The sequence below is a fragment of the Mytilus edulis genome, chromosome 14 (genome assembly GCF_963676685.1).
Source record: "Mytilus edulis chromosome 14, xbMytEdul2.2, whole genome shotgun sequence".
Classification (NCBI taxonomy): Eukaryota; Metazoa; Mollusca; class Bivalvia; order Mytilida; family Mytilidae; genus Mytilus; species Mytilus edulis.
In genome coordinates this window covers 6,056,238-6,068,607 of record NC_092357.1, presented here as the reverse complement: position 1 = coordinate 6,068,607, position 12,370 = coordinate 6,056,238, and the positions used below count along the sequence as shown (strand labels likewise).

Here is a 12,370-nt window from a genome sequence, read left to right as displayed (position 1 = left end):
GTGTATCCATGTAAGACTCGTAATCGGTTATCTCATGTCATTAACGTTGTCAGCTCTTGTTTGATCTTTACTGTGAATTACGTCAAGCCAAATCGGTAAAAAATAAGTACCAACCAGACGTGAAATATTACACACATACTATAGTATGGTATAATGAATTAAACAAGTTTACATAATTTAAGCATATCGACATTTTTTTTATGCCCCACCTACGATAGTAGAGGGGCATTATGTTTTCTGGTCTGTGCGTCCGTTCGTTCGTCCGTCCGTCCGTCCGTCTGTCCCGCTCCAGGTTAAAGTTTTTGGTCAAGGTAGTTTTTGATGAAGTTGAAGTCTAATCGACTTCAAACTTTGTACACATGTTCCCTATGATATGATCTTTCTAATTTTAATGCCAAATTAGAGTTTTTACCCCAATTTCACGGTCCACTGAACGTGAAAAATGATAGTGCGAGTGGGGCATTCGTGTACTGAGGACACATTCTTGTTTTATAGAAGATGAGGGAAGACAACGCCATGCCCTACAGCATAAAAAGCAATACTTAGTTTTGCTCACACATTGTTGACAATATATCAAGTAATTGTATGCGACTAACATACAAGTGAGAGGTTTAGCTAATTATAAAACCAGGGTTTGATCCACCATTTTCGACATCAGGAAAAAACTGTTCAAAGTCAGGAAAACGACAGTTGTTTTCCTTTAGTTTGATTTGTTTGAGGTTTTGATTTTGCCATTTGTTAAGTGACTAGCGTTTTCGAGTTCGGTACTTTTGTTATTTTACTTTTTTTTATAATAGAATAGAGAGAGTTTTTTTTGTTTTTTTTTCGATGCTGGTAATCAATTTTTTTTTCTTCAACATTTAACACTATAATGTATGGGGAAACTCTTGATTCAGAATATTTTTTATCATCTGTAGAACCAGAATTGTTTTCTTTATCCAATTGGGGTTCGGAATATTTCCATCCCCCCTATTTAGAGTCAAATGGTCGTTTCCTTACTGCTAGAAAAGTTGTCCGAAAATATGTCATTCGATTCTACGAAATGAACATTTAAATGACATAGAGTTTACAAATGTGAACAAATCTTATGTACAGGTAATTAAACAAGGTGTATAGATGTGAACAAATTTAATGTGAAACCAATGTACAGTTCATTAAACTAATTGTAAACAAGTTTACTGTACATGGAAATTGGTGTGAACACGGCCTCACATACGTCCTTGTGAAAACGAAGTCGTTTTGAATATGAAGAATACGGAAAATACCCGTTGCTAGTCCGTTAATGACTTTTCAAGCACATTATTGACCTAGACTAGCCTGTTGATAAGGACGCTTGGAATTTTTCAAAATATTACGTGTTTTGAGGAGAGTAAGGGCAGTTTTCGTACATTCTATCAAAAGTTTTGTTTTATGAATATACAAAACAATAGTCTGAAAGACAGCATAAGGTAAAATAAAGGGAATTTTATTTTTGTAATTGCTTTTCAAAAGGGGTTCCCATTGTTATGTTTTATCTGGGAACAGTAATATATATGTTCCTGGTTTTATACAGGTTCGGACACACCGGCACTTGACTGACTTTGTTTTTATACATGAATACAGAATATCAATGAGAAAGTCGACTATCGATATACAGAAGCAGCATATGGTTTACCTTCCAATGGATATAATAAGTGTCTGCGTTCGTACACATGACATACAAATGTAATTGGAAAATTCAGATTCCAATTCAATCTGTCCTATACTGCTATAATCCAAAAAAACTTTCATGTTGATCGATCCCCACATAGATGGGACCCAAGCAGTCATTGCCAAACTATTTTAGGCTTTGTACGACCGAAAAAGAAATTTGAACTTTTCTACTATCATGACTATATACCAAAAAATCCTAAAAGTTCTGTTTGACCGAATAAGTTTTTGTCTTGACATTTTGTCGGTCAAACAGAGTTTGGGATACACTGCCCAAGTCAATCTGGCCCAGGTCGATCTGGGTCCGTTCGCGACCAATCACGTTTGCACACAAAATGTTGCACCCATTCACGTTCGCCCCCTTTCACTTTCGCACCCCACACGTTCGCACCCCAAGTCTGTTCGCACCCTACACATTCGCGCCCAATTTAACTGAGTTTTGGAAGGTGTGGTGTATTGGTATAAATATATATGCCATTGTTTCTAAATAATTTGAGATTTTGACAATTTTTTTTGTATCTCGCAAGTTTATTGATATAAAAAAAAAATTCATTGTTTTTAATTAAAGTCTGATTCTGTGATTCTGGCACCAACTATTTCATTTTTGTGTAGAATAATTCTTAATCATGTTTTGGTTAGTGTATTGAAATAATTTGTTTTCATTGTTTCTAGTCAATTAAGTGTTGAATAAACATGATAAATGGTATGCATGGTAAGTGTATTGCTATAATAATTTTTTTTTCATTGTAAATGTAAATATAGTATGATTCTGGCAATTTTTTTTTTTATGTGTTGGGTTAATCTTTATCATGTTTAGGTAAGTGTAATCACTCTATATATATAGTTTTTCTTCTTTGTTTCTTAATAAAATAAGATTATGACAACGTTCTTCATGTGTTTATATAATCTTTATCATGTTTTGGTTAGTGTACTGCTATAAATTTTTCTTTTTCATAATTTTAAAAGGAATTGGGATTCTTATAGTAATCATGTTTCGGATAGTGTATGACAACAATCATGATTTATAAACAGTAAACAATAACACCAAATTAGGCTGTGCATTTAATAAATTCTCAAATTTTATTCAAATAGATTACAATTATTTGTTATAGATATAGGAAGATGTGGTGTGAGTGCCAATGAGACAACTCTCCATACAAATAACAATTTAAAAAGTAAACCATTATAGGTTAAAGTACGGCCTTCAACACGGAGCCTTAGCTCACACCGAACAACAAGCATTATATTAAAAATATCTAATTATAATTTCACTAAAATTCTAATAAAAATTGGGCGTGAACGTGTAGGGTGCGAACGGACTTGGGGGGCAAAAATGTGATGTGTAAACGTGTAGAGTGCAAAAGTGTATTGGGCGCGAATGGACCTGATACCCGTCAATCCGTCCCCAATAAAAAAAAATATATTTATACATTGTTATAAGGAATAAAAAGGAAGATATATATTGTAATTTATAAATGTTTATGAATTTTAAATAATGTAAAAGGTGTACAGTAAAAAAAAGTTGGCCTTTGAAAAATGTTTTCATTGGATGATTATAAAACAGCTATTTTGGTTGTTTTCATTGCAAGTTTTTAAGATCATTTGGTATGATCTTTTTAATGCCATAAAAATTGAATTATCTTTGTTTACTTTAGCGCAAGTACAAAAATGTTTTTCAAATGTCAGATTTTGGTGTATGACCACTCCAGTATCCTTCTCTTCTCTGCATTTTCTAATCTTTTGACCTAATATTTGTATGTGGTGCTGTCATGTCTTAACGCTCTAATTATAAATTAACTCTGCATTTCTTTATAAATTAGTTTTATAATATATGAATTGATTTATCTCCCCTTATATGGCTAAGTTGAAAGAAAACAATTATATCAAACAAAACTAATTTCTGTGTCATTTTGTCTCTTGTGGATACTTGTTTCATTGGTAACCATACAACATCTTTTTTTTTTTATATATATAACGCTGTATATACGTACATGTAGTTGTAAAACAGTCAGATTCATTCGATAAAACATATAATTTTCTTCATTTACATTTTAAAATTTACAAATGAATCACATATAGGTATAAATGAAATTTTTTATTTAATATAGGATTCCACCATTTTTTTTCTATAAATAAACTTTATCCTATAGCCCTATACTTAATGGAAAAATAAAATAAAAATATGGGTTCACTGTTCATTTAAGGAGGCTCGAGGGTATACAAATTTCATAAAAAAATCAAACATTTGTTTTTCATTACAAATTTCATTTATTTCCTTTTGTAGTTGCTACTTTATCATATATGGTACAAAAATCATTCAAAACAATCACTTCGTGTTGGCCCCAGATGACTTTCAAAATGTATACATCATTGAAAAGTTCCAAATTATCTCCCTTTGGTGGAAAAATGCCATTTTTTGGCTCTAAAATTGAAATATCTTTTTCAACTCATCGTTGACCTATCTTTTTGAATATAATTTCCATATAAGCTGTACTTAAACTAAATTATTGTAAAATTTTAGTGATTTCTGTAATAAATTTCTTTTTTTTATTTCGATATTACCTTTATTTCTCCTACATGTATTACTTCAACAGAAAAAAACACCTATACAAAAATGTATGCTTCTTTAGAAGGCAGGTTGTGAGCGCAAATGAACGGTGACCCCACTTTCTTATTTTATTTTTCTATTAACTATAAGATAAAGTTCATTTATAGAAAAATATAGACAAATCCTATATAAATGATTTAGACCCGCGAACCCCCTTAAGCTGACAATCTATTTTCGAAAGAAGCATGCATTTTTGTTAATAAGGTACTTTTTTTCTGTTGATCTAATAGGAGAAAAATATCGAAAGAAAAAAAGAACTAAATTACATAAATTGCTTAAATTTTACAATAGTTTAGTCTAAGTACAGTTTATTTGAAAAAGAATAATAAAAAATATAGGTCATTCAGATGAGTTCAAAAAAAGTTATTTCAATTTTAATGCCAAAAAAAAGGCATGTTTTCACCAAAGGGAGATAATTTGGAGCTTTTTTAATTATATAAACATATAAAAAGTCATCTGGGGCCAAAATGAATTGATTGGTTGATTTATGTACCATATCATAAAGCAATAACAGATAATGTAATAAATAAAATTTGTAATGAGAATACAAATGTTTCATTTTTTGCTGAATTTTTTTGTACCCTCGAGCCTCCTTAAGATGCATATTTCTTTAAAGATCTATATTGGTATACATTTTAGACATATTGTTCTCTAATTTTTGTGGTATTTTAACATTTCCTGACCGTTGTGAGAAAAATATTTCTCCTCACTAGTGAAAAATCTGAACTCAGCAAATGATTGGTTGAAATTTAATTGTGACGTTAAATTTTCTTGTTTTCTTCTGAATTTTCTAATTGTGACGTCATGAAAAAAGGCGACCATACCTGATGACGAGTGGAGAAATATCGTAATACACTTGTTGCAGCTGTGGAATCTATATTTTTCTGCATTTTTATAATTTAAAAGGAGGGACAAATAGGCAAAAAAAAATGTAAATAAGGAGCCAAAATATTTAGAAAAGAGAAAATAATCTCTAACTAAGATTTTAAGAACAAGGCAATGGAGACTAGCTTTCCTTCCCTATCAAGACCATTAAAGCTTAGATGACATGCTTCAGTTGGAGAGTAAATTATAAGTTGTAAAGGGGAACAGTTGAAGCACTGCTGCCAGACCTTAATTTGATCGTAATAATTATAACATTAATGCTTAGAGCCTTATACATTGTATATATACAGTTTTCCAGATAACAAAAAAGTCTTTAAAAAAATCTAGGCAAATTCAAAAAGTAAAAGTTTATAAAAATTGACAAAGAACAAAGTATTAACATCTCATTGCAAATCTATCATTCTATAATTCCTATTTTCATTTCAGATTTCTTAATTAACATGGCTGACAAACCAAAATCACGTGATGACGAATCCCTCAACTTTGAGAAGTTGGAGAAAGAATTACATGCTGCTGTTGATGCTGATCAGAGATACTGGAGAGAAAACGATGCTAAATTTAGAGCAGTACATCAAAAAGTAGCCACTTATGATGAATTTAGGTTTGTGAACTTGTAAATGAGATCTTTATACTGCAAATTCAGAACTGTATGTGTTATTTTTATTATTGCAAAAATTAGGATAGGTACAGGTTCTGGACTTAGGACAGACATATACAATATATGTGATTACAAGCACTAAAACCTCCCTATAACCTGGTATAGTGGTACATGTATAAAAGAAAAAATCTCATTCTGATTGGGCCAATTACCATGATTACACAAGAAAATAAATCACAATTGAAGACTTAAAATACAAAGTACTTATCTTTAACCACTCACACCAAGAGAAAAAGCTAGTTTTGCTTAGCATGCTTAGTAGACAAAATACATCCAAATGTTGAAGCTTCTTTCTTGCACCAGGTTAAGAAACCTATGGATTACCTTGTTAATGTTATAAGTTATATTTTTGTTTTGTAGAGATATTGTGAAAGCTTCACATCTGAAACCCCTGGAGAAAGGTGACAAAATGGAGAGTGTTCAATTTAACCAACCTTGGAATGTTGCTGCAGCTAAAAATTCTGAAACAGAACAGTCAGAAATGGGACAAATTGATAAGGTAAAGTTATAGGGAATAAAATGAATAAATATATTACTGTAAATTTAGAAGTTATTGCAAGTTTTTTTTGGGAAAATGACGCTTTCAGCGGCATGTTTCCGATACCATTGACCAGAACGGAAGTCGATTATGCAGTCGAGCGGGAACCAGTTTACATACTTTATTTTATTTACACAAAAAAATCATGACCAGTCAATATTTTTTTTATTATTAATGATATTTGGAGCTTCCCTTTGTTATATTTTTCATATTTATTCGAGCTTTCCCTTTTATGCACATGTCTTACAATGGTAAACAATCGGTATGTATACATAGATCCGTTTTGTTATGGTGGTGGACTTTTTATGCTCCAATGATCAGCAATCGCTAGACAAAATAGTTCTCCTAAATAATGTCAGCTTTTCTTACCATTTCAACTAAACAACCATTAAAACATGTAAAAAAGTATTAATCGGAATCATCTTGACATCCATTGACATCCATTAGAACAATGAACTAGACCTTTAGGAATAGATCTTATTATTAAATATGGAGCCATAGTATGGGACCCCTGCCCGGTAACAAAAATAAACAAGCTTGACAAGATACATGTCAAGCGGCAAAATTTATCACCAGAGAGGACGGATACGTCCCCCAAATGCTTAGTCCAAATAATTATGACGTCTGGCAAGGCTATTTTTTTAATTTTTTTCTGGTACGCCTTCCTACAGAGAAGTGGTTTCAAGTTTCATATAAAGCGACCTGACTGACATGAAATAAAAAATCAAAGGAGTATCCCTATTGTCTAATCTTCAAGGTGAAATAAAACAAGTATAACAATATTATGCTATTGTGTAAATCTACAGAAATAGAATTTGCTTCAAGTAACAGAAATAGCTATGTCACTTGTAACTTATTTAATGAGTATGTGGGGTATTAGTCCTATAACATAGGACCTAGGGAGCATTATTTACTATTTCTATTTACTGTTCTGCTATAATTTGTTTTACTATCAATGTGATACACTTCGCATTAAAAAAAAATAAAAAAATGAAAATATCAGTGTAAAAACGTTAAAAATTGAATAAGAATGCGAAGTCATATGTAATAGGACTAGTGCAGTGATATTGATGTTTTTTTTTCAAAACTACCTCTACCCTTTTTTATTGGGAAAATATGCGTCATTTTCATCAAATTGGGAAATTTAAAATAAACCATGAATTTGACTGAAACTTCAATTTAAGGACCCATTTTCAAGAGTCAAACCCTGCTTTAAAATAAGACCCCATTTTGTCAGTGATGGTACATAAATAGACCCTCAAATGTGCACATATAGTCATTTTAGGCAAGAAAATTGTTTAAATGAGTGTTTCTCAGTTTGAATTCATGCACAATTACTACTGAGACTGCACTGTTTGGGAAAAAGTTGTCTTTTTGGGAATAATTTTAAGCCATTTTTTTGTCGAGCCTGCAACTTATGTTGCAAAAAGCTCGACATAGGGATAGTGATCCGGCGGCGGCGGCGGCGGCGGTGTTAGCTAACTTCTTAAAAGCTTTATATTTTAGAAGGTGGAAGACCTGGATGCTTCATACTTTGTATATAGATGCCTCATGTTACGAAGTTTCCGTCAGTCACATGTCCAATGTCCCTGACATCATTTTCATGGTTCAGTGACCACTTGAAAAAAAAGTTCAGATTTTTTGTAATGTTGAATTCTCTCTTATTATAAGTAATAGGATAACTATATTTGGTATGTGCGTACCTTGCAAGGTCCTCATGCCCGTCAGACAGTTTTCACTTGACCTCGACCTCATTTCATGGCTCAGTGAACAAGGTTAAGTTTTGGTGGTCAAGTCCATATCTCAGATACTATAAGCAATAGGGCTAGTATATTCGGTGTATGGAAGGACTGTAAGTTGTACATGTCCAACTGGCAGGTGTCATCTGACCTTGACCTCATTTTCATGGTTCAGTGGTTATAGTTAAGTTTTTGTGTTTTGGTCTATTTTTCTTAAACTATAAATATTAGGTCAACTATATTTGTTTTATGGAAGCATTGTTAGCTGTACATGTCAGCCTGGCATGGTTCATCTGACCTTGACCTCATTGTCATGGTTCACTGGTCTTTGTTTAGTTATCTTGGTTAATGTAAAGTTTATGTGACAGTTGTAATAAAGCTTTATACTTAGGACTATCAACATAATATCAATGATTAGTAAAGAAGGCGAGACATTTCAGTGTGTGCACTCTTGTTTTCAAATTGGGATTCTTTTCCAGGGGAAAAAGCCTGTATTCTCCACTAATTTAAGGCAAACAATATCACTGTAGTGGGGTATAAGAGCTTGTTACAAAAGACTCTTCAAACTCATTTGGTTTGAAAAGGGAATTCTCGCTACATTGAAGACCCATTGGTTGCCTTCGGCTGTTGTTTGCTCTATGGTCGGGTGGTTGTCGCTTTGACATATTCACCATTTCCTTTCTCAATTTTACTAGTAGTCTGTATTCTTGATTTAGATAAATGTAATTGCAAGAAAAAAATAACATAACTTAGAATACTTTAGATCATTCAGGTAGTCTTTATTCATATGTACTAAAGAACAGCCAGTAGACATTGGATATTGTAGATCATTTAAATAGTCTTGACCTATTTATTAGTACAGAAGAACAGCTAGTAGTCATTGGATATTGTAGATTATCCCAGTAGTCTTGACCTATTTATTTGTACAAAAAAACCAGCCATTAGCCATTGGATACTGTAGATCATTCAGGTAGTCTTGACCTATTTATTTGTACAAAAAAAACAGCCAGTAGTCGTTGGATACTGTAGATTATTCAAATAGTCTTGACCTATTTATTTGTACAAAAAAAACAGCCAGTAGCCATTGGATACTGTAGATCAGTCAGGTAGTCTTGACCTATTCATTTGTACTAAAAAAATAGTCAGTTGTCATCTTCACTTTACACACACACATATATACAAATATCAATTATATGCTTACGAGACATGTTGCAATGTTAAAACTAATTACGGTATTTGAAAATCAAGACTTGCATAAAAAATATCCAAATATTAGAGACAGTGGCGTCATTTTTCCTTAGAGCTTTCAGCTCTTTGAATATTAATTGGTACAATGTGGTTGGGGGCGTATTGAAATAATATGAATGTATTCTAATATCTGATACATGTATACATATCTGTATTCCCAGCTTAGTATATTTCAAGGGATTTTGATTGGTTAAGGTGCATTGTAAAAAAATTCCAGTTTCTGTGACTCTGGATTGAACACATCTTACATTTGACTTTCTGTAGGGTTCTACCACAATCCACTGATTGTATCCTTCACCCTGTTAAATATATCTCAAATTTTCCAAATTTCAATTTTAATGATGAAAAAACATTGCTTTTACATTACACTTTGATGGATACCAATTATACATCATAAAAAAGAAAGACATTAAGTACAGGTCTAAAAGTACTCACAGTTTTTGACCACAAGATGCAAATACAAATTGAAATACATCAAACAAAAACACAAAGTAAACTTGAACAGGGTGATGGGTACTTATACATCCCAAAATACAACATCCCAAAATACAACATCCCAAAATACAAAAAAGTCTGAGAGTACTCACAGTTACTGACAGCTTGTTAAATGATGATTAATCACTTTTCCTTCATTTCTATTTCAGAACAAAAATATTCCAAAAACAGGTCAGGAGTTTGTTCAGTATTGGAGACGCTATTTAAAATCCCTAGGGGAGCAGTATATATATCTAATTAGCATAGGTGGAGACAACTTAGCACACATTTTCAAAACAGAAATAAGTTTTGGACTTCTTGGTGACATTTTAAAAGCACTTGAAAACAAAATAGTTGAAAGTGACAATGAAAAAGTTGTACAAATACTTGAAGGACTTAGCCAGACAAACAGATTTTCACTATCAGTACAATTTTTAAGTACTCAGGAAAAGGACCTGTGTAATACATTATTTGATAAGTTAAGGACTTCATTTAAAGACTGTGACGAAATCACTGCAAAACTCGATAGTTTGTCTGAAGTCTATCAAATTAAACAAAAGTAACTTTTCTTTTTATCATTTAATTTGTATTTAAGCTTTAAATAACCCCAAGGAATATGTGAAGAGCCGAACCAGACTTCTAGTCAAGGTGTAGGCAGGTTGTTGTAAATGCCCATAATTGTAAACAAATGGGCGATATAAGTGAATCTAACCATTTTTTAAAGATTTTATATGAAAAATTATTCCAATAAAAGGGGGCTGGTGGTTGTAATTTCAATCCACACTGAATTCAGTCTAAAAATTATATGTTTCTGTATTTTGCTTAGCTGGTTTTTGGAGTAGGGTTTTGTCTCACTTGAAGGAGTAAAAAAGCGAGACAGAGGTATGCTGTTTCAGACAGGGGTAGCAGCTTCAATAAAGGCGGCCTCTACAAGGTATTAATTTGTTTATCAAGTCTAGTTTATGGTGAACCACAAGTGGTAGGTCATTCATACTTGGTATGCAGTTGTACAAGCATTGCCACATCTCATTGCCATAGAGATTATTTGGCCCTGCCCCCGCAGTCATGGTCTATTGACTTTTAAACTTTTGCTTTAATATGATACATGTTTTAGATTGTGATTAGGTCCGTTTGTGGTGAACCCCTAGTGGTAGATCAATGAGATTTGGTATGCAGTTGTATAAGCCTGGTATATATCTCATTTACATGGAGATTATTTAGCTCCACTCCCTTAATCATGATCTATTGACTTTGAAAATTTTTCTTTGTTAACATGTATTTATAGTTTATGACTAGGTCAGTTCAGGGGAGCCAGTAGTGGTAGGCTAATATTAATTTGTATTCAGTTTTATCATCACTAGCACATCTCATTTCCCTAGAGAATATTTGGCCCCATTCCTTCAGTCATGGTCTATTGATTTTGAAACTTTTGCTCAGTTTATATGTATTTTTTTTGTAATTAGATCAGTTTGAGATGAAATGTTAATGTTAAGTCAATCACTGAATGGTATTTGGTATTCCAATTCATTGGCCTTTGTAAGTATTGTTTCATGGAGATTATATAGCTTCATCCCCTCTTTATGGTTCATTGACTTTAAAACTTTTTCATAGTTTAAAAGTTAATGTTTGTGTTTAGTTTTATTTAAAAGGAACAACTTATAATAAGTCAATAATATTTGGTATGCAGTTGTTACATCATGTACATCTCATTTAAATGGAGATTGCTAAGCCAAGTACCTCAGTCATGATTCATTGACTTTGAATATTTGCCTAACTTATGTAACATGTTAAGTATTGCTATTTTAATGTAAACAGTTGCATAATCAAAGTTACTAAAAGCGAGACATATCTCTGTGATAACAGTTTATTTTTACAACATATATTAAAGCAGGTAAAAGTTTTATGTAGTCAAATTTAAATCTTCCTACAGTTTCAAAACGTAGATGGCTTCAAATAATGTGGTCATATATTCGGTCAAGGTCAATATCATAATTTCTCCTTTATCAGACAGATAAGTATCCAGTCTACAGGAAGACACATGTACCTATCCTTGACCTTCGATAGAATACAAGGTCCTTTATAAACCAAATATAGGCATCTACTACTCATTACAGAAGAAGATGTGGTATGATTGCCAATGAGACAACTCTCCACAAGAGACCAAAATGACACAGAAATTAACAAATATAGGTCAAGTCAGGAAAATGACAGTTCTTGTCCATTCGTTTTTGATGTGTTTTGTTATTTGATTTTGCCATGTGATTATGGACTTTCCGATTAGATTTTCCTCTAAGTTCAGTATTTTTGTGATTTTCTTTTCACCGTACGCCCTTCAACAATGAGCAAAGCCCAAACCACATAGTCGGCTATAAAAGGCCCCGAAATGACAATGTAAAACAATTCAAACGAGAAAACTAGCGGCCTTATTTATATATAAAAAAAATTATGTTTTCTTTTATAGTAAGAATGAGTTGAAAAAATGAATTTCATTTGTATTTTTGTCTCCCTTGACAGGGTCAAAAAGCGAAACA

The 12,370-nt window shown here is 32.3% G+C and overlaps 1 protein-coding gene across 2 annotated transcripts; it reads left to right on the top strand.

Moving 5' to 3' along the window:
- The first annotated feature begins 1,295 nt into the window (after nucleotides 1-1,295).
- LOC139503909 (dynein axonemal assembly factor 19-like) lies at nucleotides 1,296-10,407 on the top strand. 2 transcript variants are annotated; one of them, XM_071293920.1, is made up of 4 exons: nucleotides 1,296-1,355; nucleotides 5,609-5,783; nucleotides 6,201-6,339; nucleotides 10,010-10,407. In XM_071293920.1, the coding sequence occupies exons 2-4, from the start codon at nucleotides 5,623-5,625 to the stop codon at nucleotides 10,400-10,402; spliced, it is 693 nt and encodes a 230-aa protein (XP_071150021.1). In that variant the 5' UTR covers nucleotides 1,296-1,355; nucleotides 5,609-5,622; the 3' UTR covers nucleotides 10,403-10,407. The 2 variants fall into 2 exon arrangements, with proteins under 2 accessions (XP_071150021.1, XP_071150020.1); XM_071293919.1 differs by lacking the exon at nucleotides 1,296-1,355 and adding an exon at nucleotides 1,357-1,448.
- The last annotated feature ends 1,963 nt before the right edge of the window (nucleotides 10,408-12,370 follow it).